The sequence below is a fragment of the Sinohyriopsis cumingii genome, chromosome 11 (assembly GCF_028554795.1).
Source record: "Sinohyriopsis cumingii isolate HCF-2022 chromosome 11, ASM2855479v2, whole genome shotgun sequence".
Lineage (NCBI taxonomy): Eukaryota > Metazoa > Mollusca > Bivalvia > Unionida > Unionidae > Sinohyriopsis > Sinohyriopsis cumingii.
In genome coordinates, this window is record NC_142971.1 from 67380954 (window position 1) to 67404363 (window position 23410).

At 34.9% G+C, this 23410-nt stretch overlaps 1 protein-coding gene across 1 annotated transcript in view; it reads right to left on the reverse strand.

The window, feature by feature from the left end:
• The window catches only part of LOC149788619 (contactin-like), an 87851-nt gene that overhangs the window by 42406 nt on the left and 22035 nt on the right, over positions 1-23410 (reverse strand). The window contains exons 9-15 of the mRNA XM_089974701.1: positions 20961-21197; positions 18613-18718; positions 14872-15056; positions 12719-12997; positions 10168-10458; positions 7885-8051; positions 3228-3357 (exon numbers count right to left, since the gene is read on the reverse strand). Of these exons, the coding sequence (XP_089830827.1) occupies positions 3228-3357; positions 7885-8051; positions 10168-10458; positions 12719-12997; positions 14872-15056; positions 18613-18718; positions 20961-21197 (1395 nt within the window). The remainder of the gene's footprint in view (positions 1-3227; positions 3358-7884; positions 8052-10167; positions 10459-12718; positions 12998-14871; positions 15057-18612; positions 18719-20960; positions 21198-23410) is intronic.

Here is a 23410-nt window from a genome sequence, read left to right on the forward strand (position 1 = left end):
AAACAGATATGTTGATCTGCAGATGAAACGTAACTGAGATAGATGACAGATGTGGATAGTTATTAATGAAATTTTCTATAATGAACATTTTAATTTTTTTTTATAATACTGACAACTGATGAGATAAGCAGGGATGGCGCTGGCTTAAAAAAAAGTTGTTGCCCACAAAAATCACCAACCTCAATATTCTGTTGCAAATTTTCAAATAATTACACCATTATCATAATTCAGCACTACCCATTTATCTTGAGATCCTAGGGACCAAGGTAATATTTTCAACATATGTCAAGGTAAGTGTTTGGGATGGAGAGGGTTGGGGTGGGGCTGAAAAATGTTAATCAACATACAAGTGAAATTTGTAAGAGGTGATCTGTAATCAGAGAGTAGGATTCACAATGAGAAAAAATAAACAATGGAAATTTTGATTAAATGAAGACAAAACTACTCTGAAATACACTTGTATATTGACAACTTACATTTGTGTAGAACAATCCATAAATTCAACTATAGATCACATGTTAGAAAATTATGAATCCCATTAGAAAACACAAATGACAGGTATATAAAAATGAATGGTAGTCCTTGTTTGATCTACACCCCACCATCAGCAAACACTTGTCACTAAACAATTCACTATGATGTTGATTGTCACCAGTAGAATATAGCTGTATATTTGTTGTTTACATTACATGTACATGTACTTAAATTGGACCAGATTTTGGTCAGACTAAAACAACTCACTTTGCAGAGGCTACCAATGAATGAGGTTATTCATACCGAAATGAAAATATTGAACAAATTAAAAAGTTTAACATCTTTTCAATATGTCCCATTTTCAATTAATTTGATGGACAAATATATAAAGTTTCAAAAGAAAGGAAATTTAATTTGTGTTTTACACTGCTGCTGGTAGTGATCGTAGGCATAATTCTTTCTCTGCAAAAGGAAAATTTCACGGCGTAATAAACAGGTTCCAATCACTTTGGAAAATGCAGCAATAGACTCTATTCTATTGCTTTTATTCAACTTTGGTGCTGACTAGTGTCAGTGTGTGTGTGTGTGTGTGTGTGTGATTTGGATTTTTTAATGTAGCTTTAACAATTTTTCAGTCATATCGCTACAATGTCTGCAGTGGGGCAGTTTATAGTGTCTAGCAATGGAGCATTTTGCTGCAGACATGTAGCATGATGTCCCACCTAGACACATTATCCTGACACCAGGATGACCAGTCATAACACTAACCTCTTAATGCTGAGCGCCAAGCAAGGCAGCTGTTAGTATCATTTTTATAAGTCTTTGGTATGACTCGGCCGGGGATCGAACCCACGACCTCCTGCATCTGATGTGGACACACTAACCACTAGGCCATCAGAGAGGTGCCAGATGTCAGCATAAGCATATTATGATATAAGAATGCACTTGTATGATAGTTTGTCAATATGAACAAAGGATTTGCTAATGTAACAATGTATGGATTCCAGTACATTTTATATCCAAGTTTGCAGCTAATGTAACAATGTATGGATTCCAGTACATTTTATATCCAAGTTTGCAGCTTCTTTTTATGGTGATAATTGAATTTCTCCACTCCAAACCCAGCATTGTATATCAATCTGATTAAAATCAGATCTCCACTGTCCTGCATGAAAATCAAACAGTGACTGCTTAGGGAGCATTATTCTGGTGACCTTTGAAATGGCCAATGGAAATGAAGGTTTCAGAAATTTGAAAGTGAATAAAATCGTTTAACACAAACTGATCCTCTTCTGCTGGTATCATGCTACCAACTGTTTTTCCACAGTCCTAACTCATAATGTGTGGTGAATTAAAAATATTTTTGATCCTACCTAAGCATGCATTTTATAATCTCATGGAGAACAATGTTATATTATCAATTTTACATTGATAGAATCAGGTACTTCACTGCATTTAAGAGAGATAACTCTGCTGGAACTAAACAAAATTAAGAGTTATCCAATCACAACAATGATGTGAGGTGGCGCTCTGCAGTTTTGTATTTTGCGTAGGGTTAGGATTTTAAAGAAAAAGAATTTCTCCGGCTTTCCTCACTGGTTATACTGGCTATTTAAAAAAGACCTTGTATATCTTAGGTATAATTCAAAGAACCTTTAATTCCCTTTTGTATGATTGAAGGGTACTATGGGTTATAGAGTATACAGCTTGGCCTTACTTCAGATGTGCACCTTTCAAAAAAGTGCTAGCTCTACTTGGTCATTTTCACTTCCTGAACTTCAGAGGTAATTGTATAAAAAACAGCCGATAACTTTTTTTACATTTTATATATTTGGTAATTCATTCATTGCACTTTCAGAAGCTGGTATTGTCTAGTCTGGCAAAATTCATTTTCCCTATTTTAATAGCTGCTATGTATAGTGTACTTTAGACTAATTCAGGCTGTCTTTTTAACACAAGGGAGCAGTCATTTTAGTTAGCAGTGTGCTTAAATCATGTAAAATTTCCAAAAGTACAATATCCAAAAGAAATATCATCCACATTACATTGATGTAGCATAGAGGTATGCCAACATTCTCTCCATTGTGCATGGTTTAAATGCAAACTACTTCACCTTACATATGTCACTCTCTCAAAAGTACATATTAACTGGTAAGCACCCCCTGAATCACTTTTTAAAAAATCTGAAAAAATACAGAACATATTCTCGTATGTTGCCAAGAGACTCAACTTTTTTTTAAAGCGAAACTACAACTCTTACATAATGCACCAATCCAAGCTAGTTTTGTAGTTTATATCTGAATAAAATGTTCCCCAACATCAAGCTCCACCTACCTGTGGTTGTACAATTGGTACTGTTATACCAGCCATTCTGCTCAGTCTCCAGACTTCATCTGATTGGCTACAGTAATAACATTGGCAACCTGAACATGATCCCTAAGTGGTTGATGTCAGATCATCATGTAGGTCAGTAGGGATCTGATTTTAATTATATTGGATTTTATAGATAAGTTTTAACAGCCAAAAATGTTGTCACAAAAAAAACTGCCAGATGGTATATTTTGTCAAACATAAGGGAAAAAAATCATCATTGTGACACTGGCAAAGCACAGCACAATCCCTGGATGAGCAAGCAGGCATGTACATTGTGTAAATAATGGCAAACAATAAAGTGAATAGTAAGATAACAGATATATATAGACAGATGGTTACTAATTAATATTTTTATCATTAACAATTTTTTTTAAACTGACCATTGACGATAAGCTCTGCTTTGGACTCATCAAAGTCCACCTGTGTCCTGGCCACACAGGTGTATTGCCCTTCATGATCATACTGGGTCCGTCGGATGTACAAACCACCCGTGTTGTCTGGAGGGGTCCCCTGTACAAACAGGAAGAAATGGTAATAAAACAAGAGAACCACTTTATGTAAAGCCCATCTTTTATTTAACTAAGTAAAAACCCTTAGTATTAAGGTCAATCTAGACTTTAACATAACAATTAATCAGTCATTAGTCAGGATGACTGTACAGACACACAAATGGACACCAAACTATGTTGAACTTATGCCAATGCTGGTAAGGCTGCAAAGTTAAGCAAAGTTTATAAACATGTATATGGTATAATTTCTGCAGCAGGCATAACATAATGTACTTGCTTAATTTAAATTTCAGCAAAAAGGGAAAAAAACGAAAGCAATGTTTTTCTCTTTGTTAAAGATACTAAAATAAGAAGGCAACCATTTAAATAGTTTGAGGCAAATAAAATAATGTATCCACTCATCATTTAGTTTCATTCTATAAAGTTATTGTTGGTGATTATTCAAAGATATCATTAATATATCCAAATTATACTAGCTGTACTTAACAGATTTTCCAATAATTTTTACCTATGTAAGCCTGTTGACTGAAATAATATTTATTTATTTATTTATTTAAAATATTCTTGTACGATTAAATACCTTTAAAAGACATAATTATCCAGGTATGTGTTAACATTTACAAATGAAATGAATTCAATATGGAAATTTTTCAGCTGTTGTGATTTTTTTAGATAAATGTTCCCTGTACCAGTGACTGTCACCAATTAAGATTTTCTTCCACTTGATGCTCAATACTCCAATAAGATATAAGTAAAATACACCATTTACCCATAATGACATCCTTTTGCCTTTTTTTAGCATGCCTCCCTTATTGTCCAGATAGAAATAAACTATGACTCATTTGCCCTCAAGTCCTTACTGCCATTTCTAGCATGCCTCCCTTATTGTCCAGAAAGAAATAAAATATGACTCATCTGCCCTCAAGTATTTAACTGCCATTTCTAGCATGCCTCCCTTACTGTCCAGATAGAAATAAATTATGCCTCGTTTGCCCTCCGGCCATGCCATTTACACATGTAAACATTTAAACTTGATCATGCCATTTACACATGTAAACACTGTAGCCTTAAGGCTCAAAGCACTTGTATCAAATAGTGGAATCTAACATTTTGCTTGCATAAAAAGGTGTTTATTATGTAATGTAGATGACAATTAGAGATGTAGCTGGTGAGATTCAAGTTTATTTTGGGGGAGCAAAAATGAATGTGTTACAAAAATGTAACTAACCTGATGCTGACGCTAAAGTCATAAGAAATTGTATGGAATACCAATTTGTTTTATTGTCAGAGGCTTTGCATTAGAGTTGTAACACTACAACAACATTTATAGTCATAGATATTTATATTTTATGGTGATGCAGTATAATTAATTTTCGTTTGTTTTGTCAAGAGAGGAGTGGTAACACATTTGGTATTGCATATGACTCAATTCAATGGTTGCATATTAGACACTTACCCCGGCAAACCTGGCTTGGCTGCATTGGTGCATCTTTGGGAAAATCACTAAGCTCCCGTATCCTCATATACCCAATAATTTGTTGTTGTTGTTGTTGTTGTGGGGTTTAACGCCATATTTCAGCACACGATAGGCTATACATGGCGGCCAGTATTAATGGTGGAGGAAAGAACCTGGGAAAACCCCGGAAAGAACCACCAACCCACAAGAAGCTACTGGCAAGCTTTCTCACATACCCACATTGGCTGAATCCGAGACTCAAACCACCGCAGGCAGCGGTGAGATGGCAGTGATCCGTAACGGAGAGTGCTTTAGACCACTCGGCTAATAATTTGTTAAAAGTAATATTAAAACTAACGAAAAAAAGTTTTGCAGAAAATAACATTTTCATCCCTACTAGCATGTAAATTTGTGGATAGCAAAATGAGATATGTTGTTTCCATAAAAGGATCTCTGTTCTCTGGTGTCTAAATTTGTGGCTTGTTGTAAGCGCAATATACAATATATCATATCACCATCTTCAGATCATAATAAACATTTGTAGAAAGTTACTACCACTTTTTTCTTATTGCAACTTTTTGGGGCTAAGTGATGTCATTAGTTAACTTTCAAATGATATAAAGGCATTGCATTTTGTGTTTTGTAGAGTTATCATTAGAAACAAAATGTTCCTTATGAGGCTTTTCACTTCATAAACATTTAAGCTGAAATCGGATTAGTGAATTAAAATTAATAGAAGATGACCTATAAATGTCCATTAGATCTCATTTATGTCAGAGATTTCAATTTTAATCACATCAGATGTAACTCTTCATTATTTTAAATGGTCCATAGTGCCAAGATTGAAATAAACTGCAAAGACAAGGTAGAACTCAACATAAATTGTAAACATAACTCTGGGTTGTACACAAATCATTTTCAAGCAATTATCCACTTAATATCTTAAACAAGTGACTTTGAAAAAGTGTTGTTGTTGTTGTTGTTGTTGTTGTTGTAGGGTTTAACGCCATTTTTCAGCACACGATAGGCTATACATGGCGGCCAGTATTAATGGTGGAGGAAGAACCCGGGAAAAAGCCCAGAAAGAACCACCGACCCACGAGAAGCTACTGGCATTGAAAAAGTGATTGTCCTGAGCAATTTCAAGTCCAATTTCTATTTTGTCTTTATAATTTTGGTCAAGTTAGCTTTGTTGCTGCTGCTGCTAGTAATGTACAATTACTTTTCTTTGTCCATTTCAAAATGAGTAAGCAATGGCTCACATCCTCTCCCGAGTCTGAATTACTCATAATGATCTGACATTGCTTTGTAACCAGAAATGTTTCTCATATGCTGTGCCAAGTTCCCCATAAAAAAAACATAGAAAAAAAATGTAATTTTCAAGTCTTGTAGCACTTTGAAGCACGAACCTTCAGCACGCCAAAAAGTAGTAAAAAATAGATTTTCCTGATACGAGTGACCATGTGACAATATCTTAATAAAGCTCATGTTGTTGTGCAGAAAGAAAAAAATTCTGAGGTTCAACACACATAATTATTGGCTAGCATATTTATAGTTTTCAATTTATTACAATTTTGATAAATATAGCCATTTGGCAGTACACTTCATTCTTGTGCCACAATGACATATACTAGAATTCAACCATGAACAGCATGCTGTTAATGAAATAGCAAAGAACAAGCTGATTTGGAAAAGACTGGTACCTAGATAAAGGTGAGCTCCAATAATAGTGACACAAATTTTAACCATAAATTTCATTTAAAAAATACACTGCCCATGTCCAAACCCTTGCCATCAGACAAGTCCATGGATTTGGGCTATTAAATATCTACAAGTCCTAACATTTGATCTACTCAAAATCTGCAGTCATGCATATAATACTGCAACTTCCTCCAGAATGTAGGCCACATAGAAGAGTTTTAAACCCACACCCTATCATGTAAATAAATGTATAAAGCCAGGTCATGCGCCACATTCAGCCCTTGCAATATAGGTTGCATATGCCTGTATTTTACTAAAATATTTATCATATGCATCAAATGGGAATTTCTGTATCTTGATATGTATGGCATGGGTATTTCTGTATATGTATCAAATGGGGCTTTCTATATCATATGTATCAAATGGGGCTTTCTTTATCATGACCTGTATCAAATGGGAATTTCTGTATCATGACCTGTATCAAATACGAATTTCTGTATCATGATAAGTATCAAATGACCTGTACCAAATGGGAATTTCTGTATCATGATAAGTATCAAATGACCTGTATCAAATGGGAATTTCTGTATCATTAAGTATCAAATGACCTGTATCAAATGGGAATTTCTTTTATCACAAGTATCAAATGGGAATTTCTGTATCATGACATGTATCAAATACGAATTTTTGTATCATGATAAGTATCAAATGACCTGTACCAAATGGGAATTTCTGTATCATGATAAGTATCAAATGACCTGTATCAAATGGGAATTTCTGTATCATAAGTATTAAATGACCTGTATCAAATGGGAATTTCTTTTATCATAAGTATCAAATGGGAATTTCTGTATCATGACATGTATCAAATACGAATTTTAATATCATGATAAGTATCAAATGACCTGTATCAAATGGGAATTTCTGTATCATAAGTATAAAATGGGAATTTCTGTATCATGATAAGTATCAAACGGGAATTTCTGTATCATGATAAGTATTAAATGGGAATTTCTGTATCATGAGATGTATGGAATGGGTATTTCTCTATATGTATGAGATTTCTTTATCATATGTATCTGATTGGAATTTCTTTATTATATGTATCAAATGTGAAGTTCTGTATCATATGTATCAAATGGGAATTTCTGTATCCTATGTATCAAATGTGAATTTCTGTATCATATGTATCAAATGTGAATTTCTGTATCATGAGATGCATGGAATGGGTATTTCTGTATATGTGAGATTTCTTTATCATAAGTATCTGATGGGAATTTCTGTATCATATGTATCAAATGGGAATTTCTGTATCATGATATAGAAACATCAGTGGTGATAGATTCTTCAGGAGTCAAAACTTCATATTACCCTTGCATAAAATCTGTCAGTCTCAAAGTTAATGACTCTGCCATTAAAGCGCCATTCATAGATCAAATCGAGGACAGCCTGGTTGTATGAGGCCTTACAATACAGGAAAGCGGTCTCATTCACCAGTACATATGTGTTAGCAGGGGCCTGGAAGATCTTGGTGCTTCCTACAAAAGAAAAATCATAAAATTTAATAAAACAATTTTCCATTTAAAGACATATCTCTTATCATGATCAAAAACAAAATTATCTAAACTTAAATTCATCGGTTAAGCTATTACATATCATCTCTGTTCAACATACTGTGAAATGCAACATCAAGTGCATGTTGTCAAATTTTCAGTACAGAATATGCTGTTCCAGTGGTCTTAATCAATGGATCATGACACAAAACTGGGTTGCCAGGCTCTTTTGAGCAGGTCACCAAGATCAACCTTAATAATTTAAACATTTTCCTACCTATGTGACTTTTTAGCATTTGATGGTGAGACTAAAACCAAAACCTAACATGGATCAACACCCAAAATGGTTAAGAACCATTGTACTATTCTGTTAGATAAAATAGCTGGTGTAAATTGGCAAAACACATTAAGGGCTGTTCCACTTAATATTATATTGTATCCAGGGAAGGCAGTTTAAAAAAAAATATATGTCAGGGTACTTTGACAGCACCGAGTTCATACTGAAATGAAAAGAAAATTCTAAATTGCATCTATGGGTGAGTACTCCACATTAAAAGTGCCTTCCCTGGGACCCAGGTATGTTTTACTGGAATGTCCTGAATAATTAGCATTTCTATAAAGTAATTCTATCATATACTAAAAACATCCTAAAAGCCTTTGAATCAACACTGCTGTAAATAAAGTGTAATACAATTTGCACCAACTCTTAAATTCTTTTGAACACGTCATGATCTTCACTTCCTGTGTCCATGGCTAAATGTGATGTATCCTTACATTTTTGACATTTTCATCTGTAATGAAGGCCTTGATGTCTGTCAATGATCTGCCATGAAAGCCTTGATTCCAATGATCTATCATGAAAACCTTCATTTTAATGATCTGTTACAAATGCATTCATTTCAATCATCTGTCATGAAGGTTTTCATTTTAACAATCTGTCACAAAGGTATTCATTTCAATGATCTCTCATGATGACCTTCATGTTATTGATCTGTTACAAAGGCATTCATTTTAATTACCTGTCATAACTTCATTTTAATGATCTGTCACAAAGGCATTCATTTCATGAATCTGTCATGACCAACATTTTAATGATCTGTTTGTTACAAAGGTATTTATTTCAATGATCTGTCATGGTGACAATCATTTTAATGATTTTTCATGACCTTCATTTTAATGATCTGTCACAAAGGCATTTATTTCAATGATCTGTCATGATGACCTTTATTTTAATGCTCTGCCACAAAGGCTTTCATTTCAATGATCTGTCAAGATGACCTTCATTTCAATGATCTGTCACAAGGGCATTCACTTCATTGATCTGTCATGATGCCATTCATTATAATAATGATCTGTTACAAAGGCATTCATTTCAATGATGTGTCATAAAGGCATTTATTTCAATGATCTGTCATGAAGGTCTTCACAATCATGAATCAAGGGGTCTTCACACTTGCCTAGCCACCATATCTAAGTCCCTTCTTGGACTAATGGGAGTTGCTGTGGATCAGTTATTAATGAAACGATTCCCATTACTGTATCAGCCCAGATCAGCTACCATACAGTGTTAGTGAACTGATTCCTATTTATGGATCAGCCAGATCACATACCATGGGGTATTAATGAAACGATTCCCATTACTGGATTAGTCCAGATCAGCTACCATGCAGTGTTAGTGAATTGATTCCCATTTATGGATCAGCCAGATCACATACCATGGGGTATTAATGATTCCCATTACTGGATTAGCCCAGATCAGCAACCATGGTGTGTTAATGAACTGATTCCCATTACTGAATCTGCCCAGATCAGCTACCATGGTGTATCAATAAACTGATTCCCATTACTGAATCAGCCCAGACCAGCTACCATGGTGTGTCCTTTGGCAAGGCAGTTTTCTTGCATTAATATAATGTAAGCTTCAAAGTGCTGCTGTGCCATACTACAAAATAACAAACAAAGAAGATAGGGAATTTTTGCTGAGGAGGGCTGCACACTAGCACATATATGAAGTCAATGACTGTAATTAAAATATTTAATGAACATTACAAGTTGTTGTTATAATGGAATGCTTTTACATTTGAGATAAACTTGCCCATACCTTGAACAGACAGAAAAGTGCTGCCCTCTGCAAATCCAAGGGAGTTTTCAACACGACAGGTATAAGTTCCCTCATCTGATCGTGTCAACATAGATACAACAAGATTGCCATTTTTCAGCTTTCTCACACGTGAACTTGTGTCCTCTGGTGTATTGAGCACATTTCCATTCAGTTTCCAAGTATAAACAGGAAAGGGTGCCGCCTCTGGTTGACAAAGGATAGTGATGTTGCCACCTTCAGCTCCAATTATCATTGGCTCCATTGGATTCTTGAAGAAATTGGGCTTTATACCTGCCAAATACATCCTTCATTAAATATTATCTATGTAAAACACTCGTGCCTCACTGCAGAGCAAAAGGTTACATCTGAATGAGTTCAAAACTGCTTGGTAAAAATAGAAAAACTGTCTTAATGACATGAAAATAGAGCGGGCCATCTATATATGCATACAAACAAGCCCATCAAATTTCATTCGTCTGTGTCAAGTGGCTTTTGCACAATTCAGCTAACAAGGTTTTCTTCTTCAAGATATGTTCACAAATTTGTCAGAAAAATAAATTTAGTGACTTAAAAATTTCATTCCAACATCTAGACATGTTTACAAACAAGCCTACCAAAGTTTCCTTGTCTATATCAAGATGGTTTTTTTCCTCAATCCGGCTGAAAAGATTTGAGACAAAAGTGTTTCATTCTAAAGTGTTCAAAAATTTATTTTAAAAATATACAAATTGCTTCACTGGCCTAAAAACTATTCAGTTCATCTACATATGCAAATATACATATTTACAATATTTAATTTGTATATGTCAAGTGATTTTTGTGCAATTGCAATAAAAACGTTACTAATTAGAATACTGTGAATGCCTTGCGCGATTTGGATTTTTAACGTAGCTTTAACAATTTTTCAGTCATACTGCTACGATGTCTGTAATGTGGCAGTTTATATTGAAGTCTAGCACTGCAACATCATGCCACAGACATGTAACATCATGTTACACCATGTCACATTATCTTGATACAATGCCAAACAGTCCTGACACTAACCTCTTAATGCTGAACACCAAATGTGGCAGTTGCAAGTACCATTTTTATAAATCCTTGGTATGACTTTGCCAGGGTATGAACCTATAACCTCTGAAAGGCCAGGCTGACCTAATTTTTATTTAGCTAATGTAACATGTGACCCTGTTTTCTGACTGAGATTATGAAAGTGAGACACAATCTATTGCATATTGGTAATCTATATGATACATTTATTACAAAGAATAAGGCATTCTTAGTAGTACTGCCAGTCTTGGAAGTTATTCAGTTATACTGAGAGGATTTATTCCTTTATTTAATTTAATCATTCATTAGAATAACAGTGCTTAAAATATCCAGATTAATTAGAATAATAGCTGTATAGAAATACTGTGAATTCAGGTAAAGACTTTTTGGATTCGTAGCTGTCACAAGAATGATGTGAATCTATTTAAAGACATTTTGGAATTATATCAAGTTCTTTTGTGCTATTCTCATGCAAGAGTCACCTTGTTTAGCATATTCTCAAATTTATATCAGTGAAATTAAAGAGATGATAAAAAAATGACCAAAATCAACTTTTTATTGCTTCATTTTAATTTTATTTTTGAATGTACTGAAAAGGTCTAGCATAATGCATAATTTGGTGAGAAAAAAAGCATAATGATTACACCAAAAGCATAACAGTACATGCAGTACAGATTAACAAGAACCAACAAAGATACTGACCAAGTTGAAACATGGGGTCAGAATAAACAAAGTGCATGCAAGATAAAAAATTCACATCAATATTGACCAAATAACAAAAATATTTATCACATGCAGTAAGAACTTTACTACACTTGTACTTTCAGAATTCCTGTATAGAAAAGTGAAAGATTTTGAAGGATTTTCAAGCAGTCAGAAATGCACTATTTGATAATGCAGAGCTAAAGTTTAAAGCTGGAAATACATATAGCAGTAGTCATGGTGATGTACTGGGTAAGAATTTCTTTCCTTGCTTAATGTAACATATAGACAAAAATGATGAACCATTTGTCTTTTTCATTAAGGCTGGATATGGGAGGAGGCAAGCTTATTTCCCTAATGTTAATGTATTCAAGAAAAAAAACCTCTGCCCCCACCCCCAACCCAATCCCTTAATTCATTATCATCTAACTATCTTCTTACTACATCAGACCAAATAAGATCACCCTCCTTCCATTAATTTAGATGGAGTTCAGGGTACAAGAAGAGTCCATAATACATTTGAAAATATTACACTTGACAACCCTTGTGCCCTATGAGTCTTCTTTGTGAATCTGAAACCTTTCATTGTCTTGTACCCATCCTCATAAAACGCTGTGCCAACTATCACCACTTCCCCTCAATCAATGGAGATCAAGTTCAGGTTACAAGTAATATCATGACAGAGAAGCAGATGCATAGACAGTCATATAGACAAACAAACAAACAGATGGACTGACTGACCGACAATCACAATATATCTGCAAATGAACAGACATAAAGAAAAACTTATATCAGTGCATACTTAGTACTCGCAGTTGTCCTGAAGTCATTGCAGTCCCATAGCTGTTGGTTGCAGAACATTGATATATTCCCTCATCTCTTGTTTTGTCTACATTACGTATGACCAGTGTGTTCTTGATTACTGAAATATCTCCATTTGAAGCATTTACAAGGGGTTTCCCATTCTTGTACCAGGCATACACTGGGTAGGGAAGGCCTCGGGCTTCACAGCGCCAAGTAAGTTGCTTTGTTCCAACATCCAGGTGCTGGTCGTTCAACCCAAGAACAAAGTATGGCTTTGCTGGAATAGCAATGAAAACTGCAATTTGTAACACAACTCATATAAAATAAATGAAAAAAATATTAAAAACTCAAACACGTTAATTACAAACTCAACCATGTCATGATAAACTCAAACAAGTCATGACAAACTCAAACATGTCATAACAAACTAAAACATGTCATGACAAACTCAAATGTTTCATGACAAATACAAACATGTTATTACAAACTCAAACATATCATGACAAACTCAAACACATCATGACAAACTCAAACGTGTCATGACAAACTCAAACATGTTATTACAAACTCAAACAGGGACCCCGAGTGGCCGAGTGGTATAAAGCGCTCTCCATTACGGATCACTGCCATCTCACCTTTGTCTGTGTGGTTTCGAGTCTATGATTCGGCCATAGTGGGTATGTTAGAAAGCTTGTCAGTAGCTTCTCATGGGTCAGTGGTGCTTCCCGGGGTTTTCCCGGGTTCTTCCTTCACCATTAATACTGTCCACCATGCATAGCCTATTGTGTGTTAAAAAATGGTGTTAAACCTCACAACAACAACAACAAACTCAAACATGTTATTACAAACTCAAACATATCTTGAAAAACTCAAACATGTCATAAAATAATAAGGGTAAATATCTTCTACCAACATTCATACTCACAGTCTACTGCTCATTTCAGGTTTCTCAAAAGTTCCATTTTAGATGGTATGTGAATTCATGAAAATGCCATTTTAGCTGGTATGTGAATTCATGGATATGCCATTATAGCTGGTATGTGAATTCATGGATATGACATTTTAGCTGGTATGTGAATTCATGGATATGCCATTTTAGCTGGTATGTGAATTCATGGATATGCCTTTCACAGAATTAGTACATAGTATTCTTAGTTTGTTAAAACCATGTATTTCATAACAAAATTTGGTATCAAACATATGGTGTTGAATTTATATAGCTTCTGGTAACTCAATTTACACCCTCATCACATCGAAGCCAACCTGTAACAGGATGCATATCTATACATAATGAACACTGTGTGTGTGTGATTTGGATTTTTAACATAGCTTTAACATTTTTTCAGCCATATCGCTACCTTGTCTGCAGAGAGACAGTTTATAGTGATGTCTAGCACTGGGGCATCATGCCGCAGACAAGTAGCATTATGTCCCACCCAGTCACATTATCCTGACACCAGGCTGACCAGTCCTAACACTAACCTCTTAATGCTGAGTGCCAAGCGAGGCAGCTGTTAGTACCATTTTTTTTTTTATAAGTCTTCGGTGTGACTTGGCCGGGGATCAAACCCACGACCTCCTGCATTCTGATGATGCCCATTTACCTTCCTTCAGTAGTGGGTAGTTGTTGAACCCTCATACAACAAGGATACCTATCTTCAAATGGCAGGGTGTAGTTCTTAATGCCACTGGCAAAAAAAAATACAGCTACAATCATCTATCAATTTATTCCTTTTTGCCCTTAACACAAGTCCACCAGACTTCCACCAGCAGGGTGAAGTTCGTAATGCCATGTCAGTGAACATGCTTGTCTTCTACCAGCAAGACTCAAGTTATTGATCGCTTTGACACAGTGAACACCAACCATCCACCTGCAAGTATGTAACTCTTCATGCTCTTGACAATGACCTTTCACCAGCAAGATTTATTTATTAATGCCCTTGACAATTAGTCCTCCTACTGTACCTTCAACTGGCAAGACTTAGTTCCAGACATCTTATCAATGACTTAACTATCTTTCACTAACAAGTTCTTGATGCCCTTAACACTACTACTACTGCCCATCCACCTGCAATACCTTTGACAATGAGTACACTTACCACCCAGCAGAGAAGTCAAGTTCTTTCTGTCTTTAACAGTGAGTATACCTACCTTCAACCAACAGAACGTAGCTCTTCCTGTCTGAAACCTGAAGTCTCTTATTCTCCACTTTGCAGGTGTATGTCCCTGAATCCTCCATTGTCACATTCACAATGCTCAGCACACGGTTGTTGTCACTCAAGCTGTACCGCTCATCCTGACCTGCTGGAGTGGTCCAGGAGTAAATTAAAGGACTCCTGGAAACAGGGAGGGAGAAATCAATATCAATGAACAAGTTAAAACAATTTGTAAAAATGTTATAGTAATTATCCCAAATTCCAAGTTCTCAGCAGTTTACATTCAAATAAATAACTTTAGAGAACAATATTTTTCCTGAACTCTTTTGCAAGTGGCTCTAAAGAAGTACTGCTGATGCAGAAGATGCCAATTACAAAGAATTGTTCACATGGTGCAACCATCTGTAAAATACTCTGACTTAATAGGAAATACTGTTTTAGGAAAATAACTACCTTCAATTAAATATCTGATATGAACAGATAAGTTTTAAAAAATACTTTAAACATCTGCCTCTACATCAACAAAAGATAAAGATGTTAAATTCTGTAAAATGTACATAAAGTGAAAGATAAAGGAGTTATAATTCTGTAAAAACCGCATAAAGAAAACAATAAAGGTAAAAAATATAAACCTTTAAAATATATGGTCAATAGTTTTTACATAAAGCATACATCAAAAAGTGAAAGATCTAATCTTTTGGTAAAGTCTCTTAGATGAGCTCACATAAAAAGGCTTCTATCTCCCAGGACTTAAAAGTCGATACACCTGACAAGAACACTTGCAGGATTTGTACTCTGGTTGACGCTCAACATTGGTTTGTATGTGTGAGTCAGGTTGTTGTTGTTGTTGTTATGGGGTTTAATGCCATTTTTCAGCAAAAGATAGGCTATACATGGCAGCCAGTATTAATGGTGGAGGAAGAACCCGGGAAAACCCCAGAAAGAACCACCAAACCAAGAGAAGCTACTGGCAAGCTTTCTCAAATATCCACAGTGACAGAGCCCGAGACTCGAACCCACGTAGACAGAGGTGAGATGGCAATGATCCATGACAGAGAGCGCTTTAGACCACTCGGCCACTTGGGGCCCTGTGTGAGTCAGGTACAGTGTGACCCCACAATAACACAGTAGTTGGGAGCCATAGAACCTAACTGTGTTATAAACCAAACCATGTTGTAAGCAACCAGGTCAGTTAGCTGAAGAAAATTATGCATGTACCAAAAAACATTTTGGGGGAAGGGGATGTAATAAATAAAAGCGGTAAAATATGTGCTTCACCGGCACAGTTACCATCTTAAATCAATGCATATTAGATGAGAAATACACCTGTAGCGAAAACAGAAGACATATAATATTTTACTTTATTTAGAGAACCACAAATTGATACATATATGTATATACTGTTTATTTATACATGTCTAATGTATAGTATGAATAGAGTATCAACATCATGTACTCACCCGCGAATCTCATCACATATATTGAATCCAAAATACAAGTAATTCCATCAAAAATACGCACACAGAGATTTAAAATATTCAATAATTTTGTCACAGGTCATATGGGTCTGAATTCAGTGGAAAAACATAGCACAATCACATAACGAATGATAAAGCCCATTTACTTTTCAGTACGTCCCATGTTGGTAGAAGTAAGCTTGCGTTTTAAGCCGCCATTGGTAGCATTCGTAAGCATAAACCTTTTTCCCTGCAAAAAGTTAACTTTCATGGGACAGTTAACGTGCTCGAGTCACATTGGAAAATGCAAAAAATCCATCAGATTCCATTGCTTTTATTTAAGTTTGGTAATGATTTCCTTTGAAGAAAGGTTCTTTGTTTTTATTGAAGATTGTAGTCTGCTTTCTTTGATGAAGGGTGCATGTGTTATTAAAGTCACCACTAAAGGACAGCTTTGGAGAACCAAACAAATGCCGCCAATAAGGGGAAAAAGTTGAAGTTGCGACATTGGCAAAGCCCTAAGCGATCCAAAAAATAAACCTTTTACACATTATTTTTTGTCCTTTTAAGAAAAAACTTTTTCGTGTACAAGAATAATACAAAAATACATATAAAATTTAAGGAGCCATGCCACGATCGTCTTGTATTATTTATACACAATCTCTTCCCCAAAATGATAAACTTTTTCCGTACTTTTAAGAAAGAATTTTTTTTTATGTACAAGAAAAATACATTTATATGAAATTTTGGGAGCCACACCACGAACGTTTTATATCCAGAAGCAGAGTCACACTGAATTTGTGTCTTGTAATCTGAATCATACCATGTCATCTGTCATTTCTTCTGTATTCTACAAATATGGGTTGGATGTTACTGTGGAATATATCTTGCCATGCAAGCATACATAACAATCAGACTTCCATAATGTCTTCAGTCAGTACATGAAATCTTCATTCAAATATGGATGACAACAAAACAGCTTTGGCTGCTTGATCTATCCCTTCACTACGTTTATTACATGTATCGTGACGAGGCAGCCAACAGTACAGAATATTTTTCCAGACTGTATGAGCAAAATTATGTTTCTGTAAGATCAGAACAATTTGCTCATGTAAACATGCCTCTCCTGCATATCACGTTAAGATGGAGATGGGTCTATTGTCCAAAAAAAAGGTACAACTTATATTTAGTAAAATGACTGGACAACATGCATATCTTCTTGACGATGACCTAAATTTCACAGCAATCCACTAAAAACTGCAGAAGTAACTGCACGCACAAAGCTGTCATACGCTGGATCCAGCTGTCAAGTCAAAAAAAGTAAATATAACTTACAAAAAAAAAAAGAGTACAAAGATTTGTGTGTACAAAGTTTCAGTGATGTATTAAAAAAATGGCAAGGTAAGCTTGTTCAAATGAATGACACACTCAAACAAAACTTTCAAGTGCACAATGATTTGCTGACGTGATTCTTCAGACAATGTCTATATCATGTACAAAGTCCAGCATAAACTGTGAGACTTTGCACTATTAACATCAACTTTTTTCACTCTCAACATTGTCATACACTACCATCCAGCTCTAAATCAAAAGTAGCAATAACAGTAGCAAATGTGCAGAAGCACTGTGATTTGTAGATTCATTCATCTGATGACAATACTATGTACCAGCTTAAACAGTGATCATACATTCATCTGATGATAATATGCACCAGCCATGACAGTGATCATTCATCTGATCACAATAATATGTACCAGCTTTGACAGTAATTATACATTCATCTGATGACAATATGTACCAGCTTTGACAGCGATCATTCATCTGATGACAGTAATATGTACCAGCTTTTACAGTGATCAATCAAGAATTGGAATTTGTTAAATTCATGAGATTCTAAAACAGCTTCAGGTGCAGGACAAAAACTGAAGCTGGAAAATCTCTGAACCCAATAATGTCCTTTTTGATATCATTAATCTCTTAGAAACCATTTAATGACAATAATTCAATCTGAAGAAGCAATAATGCAAATCTGGTCATGGATTTTTTGTGTTGTCTTGCCTATTTTATACAATTAAATAAACATAGATAATACAAGGCAACAGAAAGCACTCTTGTGTTCCTTTCATTAGAGAAATTCTTCAAGCATCTTCAAATACTAGAAAATGAACATGAATTTTTGATGAAAGTGTAGCTGCAATCAAGGCAAGGTTTTTTTATATAATACAACCTGCCATGGGCCTGTATATTACAAAAATGTGAAAGCACTATTCAATACTTACGTTCCATAGGCAAAACACTCCAGGTGGATGGTCTCCCCTTTTAGGGGTTGCGCTGGATACACGCTGATGAAGCCATTTTGAATGACAGGAGCAATATCACCAGCACCTTAAAATTGACCAATTTCATAAATGAAATATGACTTACACCAAAAAATTGAGTGCTACAACTCGATGGTCTTAAAACTATCTAACAGGAAAGTCAAAACCAACAAGTTTAATAAATTCAGCAAATAATTTATTTCCTGGGAATACAAAGCAAAACTTTAATGGAATTCACAGTATTGTGAATGAAATCCCAAATAATCTTTAAGTTCAATATCCTAAAAGTTCTATCACATGTCCAAAAGTATAGAGTGTTCAGAATGAATTCCAATCTTGAATGTGCCAATGAAGCAAAAGCCTTGAATATTTTGATGTACCAACAGTCTTGATGTATCAAATTGATATAATCCAGAATGTCCTTGAATGAATTCCCAATAATCCCCAAATAGTGGCTTTGTTCAAAATATTAGTGAGCACTTTGTAATACCAATGAATAATTTTCAATAAATGATTCTTCTCAAATCATATTTGAACATAACAGTAAATAATAAAGATTGAATTTAAAGGAGGAATTAATAATCTTGTTGATCTCAAACTTATATAAATTATACATCCCCAATTTACCTTATGTTTCAATAGCTTCTTCTGAAAAATCATCTTAATGGAAAATTACCCCAAACAGTACAAAAGTTTGTTTCTAGAAGCTTCTTAAGTCATAATCAAGACTTGGTCTTAAACTCAAACCCAAAAAAACATCTATTTATAACTTACAAATAAGATCAAAATTAGGTGCACACTAAAACTCTATCCTCAATAATAGACATGAGACAAGCACACCATTCAAACTAAATATACATTAACACTTTTATGTGACCCACATTTTTATATGAAATACCGCTGATTTTAGTCATCCTTGAAATTTATTACTGAAAATTTCAGCTTTAGCATCCACTTTTAATTTCAATACAGCTAACATCTGATAACTGGAAATGACGTATACAAAGAGTATGGCTTAAATGATACTAAAAATAGAAGGTAAATGTGACTGGGGATTGAAACATAAATACATTATCAAAGAAAAGTTATCTAATAATATGTCCTTCCTGTTCCACCTGTGAATAATCCACATAACATGCACAGTCGCTAATGTATGAAAAGCAAGTCATTGTGATCTACTCTTGATTTTGGTGAACAGAAACTGAAGATGAATGCAATGATAAAGTTTCATGACTGTGCATAAAACAGGCATCAGGATACGTGGGAAAATCCAAAAACTTTCATACAAAACAAAATCTAGATATCAATGACACCCATAAACTGATGAAAAATTGTTGGCTATGGCAAATTGCCTCCCCTTGGTAGTCAAGCAAAAATGAAATATTACTTTGGAAATTACATGATTCATCACTGCTCACTGCTAAAATTTGATTCTATAATTGTATTACCCATCCTAATGTTTTTGAAAACAAATCTATGATCAAGCTATCTTACGCTGTAGCATTGACAAAAATGATTAAAATACTCACACATTCTAATTTTTAAAGAACTCTAGTTTTCTACTGATCTAAGATTACATCCACAATCTGTTTTTAATCTTGGTCTCCATTACAAAATATACTGCCACAGTAAGCTACAAAAATATTTCCTCCCTGCTGCTCATAACAAATCCTGTGGTCTTCATTATACACACATAATCAAAATATTGTACCATTACTATCTGTTTTTAATACTGTGCCATTACAATGTGAACCTTCATGGTCTGACCATTCCAGAAAATGCTGTGTTTCTCATTATACACCAACAGTCAAAATATTGTGCCATTACAATGTGAACCTTCATGGTCTGAACACTCCAGAAAATGCTATGTTCCTCATTATACACCCCCAGTCAAAATATTGTGCCATTACTATGTCAACCTTCACAGTCTGACTACTCCAAAAAGTTATTACACTCCCCATTACATCCAAACAGTCCAACTATGATGCCATTAAGGCCTAACAACTCCAAAAAGAAGTCATTATAGAAGCACACTCAAACAATGACACAATTATTATATAACCTTTCAAGGTACAATGGGTCCAAACAGATGTTAGTGTTGTCCTTATTATACTTTCATCCAAACTACTATGGTGCCATTACTAAAGGAACCATCAAGATCCATCTGCTCCTAAAAGTTTCTTGTCCTCAGTATACACCTACACAATTATGACATTATTAGAGATGTATCTTCAAGGTCTAACATATGATACTGTAAATCACATTAAAATTTAATGACTCTTACTGGCAACAAAAAAACTCAGCCTCACCTTGTCCCAGGACAGACAATACAATCCCCTTGCTGGTTCTGCTGGGCATCTGAGATGATCCTACATAGTTCAGGTCTCCAGATGGTGCTATCAGTGTGGCTACACAGAAGTATCTGCCCTCATCAACTCGAGTAACTTCCGAAAAGTATAGTTTTCCATTATATGAGATAAACTGGTACGTGTTCAGCTCTGGCCGCAGAAACTCATTAGGAAACCGTAGCCACTGATAGCGGATAGCTGTGGAGATATATAAAATGTGACATGCAAGCATAATGTGCCCATAACAAAGCACTAAACATTACATACTATCATATTCTGGTAATTTTGCAAGATTACTGACTTTTAATGAGGTTGACACATGAATTTATCACTCATATAAAAAATCATATTATTAACAGCAATTTTCACCATTTTACATTTTTGGTACACATTATATGCGGAAAAATTTAAGAGTAAAGTCCAATTGTTATAGCTGTGTACTTATTTTTCACAGAAGAATTTTTTATGTGTTTTAAAATCTTGAGAGAACTTGTTCACTGTCATGTCAGTGAGGCTGCATGACCAACCGTAGCTGCCATTTCCCATACTCAAAATTTACATGTTTTCCGTCTGCGTTTACATCACTAAGTCATCTGAATTTGATAATTTAAGAAAACTAATTGCTGCCTACATCAATATCAGAGCAATTGCCTAAGTTATTGAATCTTTCATAGTTGTGATTCTAATTGTGAAAACTTCGTAAGTACTGAATGAAATTCACGACTGCCATTTTGGAGAGTAGTGATTACGACCCAGTTACTTTAAATAGCAGATATCGACCAGTGCATAAACAGCGACCACGTGATCTGACGTAATTTTCATTCGCAGAAATGAATGTAGTATCTAACAGTGGGGTTTTCCCTGAAGGTGGTGCTACGAAAGCCAGCTCAAAATGGCTGATGTGTACAGCAGGCATCAAAAGGTGCTTCCATGTGAATGGAGTAGAGGCATCCAAAGACGCTTGCATGAGTAAAGGGTTAACAGGCATACTGCCATAATTTACCCCCAAAGTTTGGTTGTGATGCTGAAAAAGTCAATAATAGCCTTCCAGCATTCTTCCGAATTTTAAACCATATGCCGAAAATCAAAAGCTTGGACATAAAATATGAAACAATTTTGACCATTTTTGTGTATATTTTTCATTATCTTTTGTTTCGAGAGTTTGAACAGCTGATTCACCATGATTGAAAGCACAAAAATGTACCACTGCCACAGAAAATAAATCAACCAGGAAGATTGATAATTGGAAAAGATTAGCGCACTTTTTAATGCTCTATTTAATCAGGTCCATGCACAATTGTAAATATCTGATTGGTCACGTGTTGTAAACACCCAATAGCAAACAGTTTTATTTCAATTACATGATATAATGGTATGAAAAGAAACTATCATACACTCGTTTGTCAATTAATTTTATATTTTTCAAGGACCAAGGCTCATTTTCAAGCACTTTTCAAGGATGAATTGAAATTCAAGTAATTTCCAAGGTACTGTGTGAACCCTGTGTGAGACGCATACTACTTTGTCGCAGCTGTTAAACAACGGACACTATGGAAGGCACTTATATTTAATAAAACAATAGTAATGGAAGGTAATCCTGACTGTTCTAAGGTGTTTAATGATAGATCTGTTTAGGATTTCATTCCTAATGCTGTAAGTTATTTTTATTTTTGCAATTTGAAATTTAGCTAACTAAATTATATTTTAAATTTTACAAATTTTTGGGGTTTTCGTTCTTTCATGATACTTATTTTATTTAAGGCCATAGAATCAAAAAAGAAGCTGGACTGAAAAGTGCCTTCCACCAGCCCCCCTAGGGCTTCATTTCTGGAAAGTGCCTTCCACCAGCCCCTACAGGGCTTCATTTCTAGAAAAGCCATCAAAATCAAATCAAATTCATCAGAATCAAATCAAAATCATGAGAACCAATCAAATTCATCAGAATCAAATAAAATTCATGAGAACCAAATCAAAATCATGCAAACCAATCAAATTCATCAGAATCAAACATCAAATTCTACTACTGCTTATCTGAAAGGGCATGCTGTCAATTTCTGTTCTCACTCTAATAAAAATATCATCGGATCATTTGTCCCAGATACAATATGCATATATGTAGGTCACTAAATTGCTATTTTTATTACTTTCAAATGGGGGTTAAAAAAGTGAGAGATCCTATTTCATTTGCTTTCAGTCCCATACTGTGACAAGGAAATGTCTAATGATGGTATAACTCGACTGCTGTGACAAGGAAATGTCTAATGATGGTACGACTTGACTACTGCAACAAGTAAATGTCTAATGATGGTATGACTTGACTTAACTACATAGTCTGAGAAATAGATCTGAACACAAAACTTAATGCATTTCATTGAGCATAAAAATAGGCATTTTGGATTGCACATGGTACT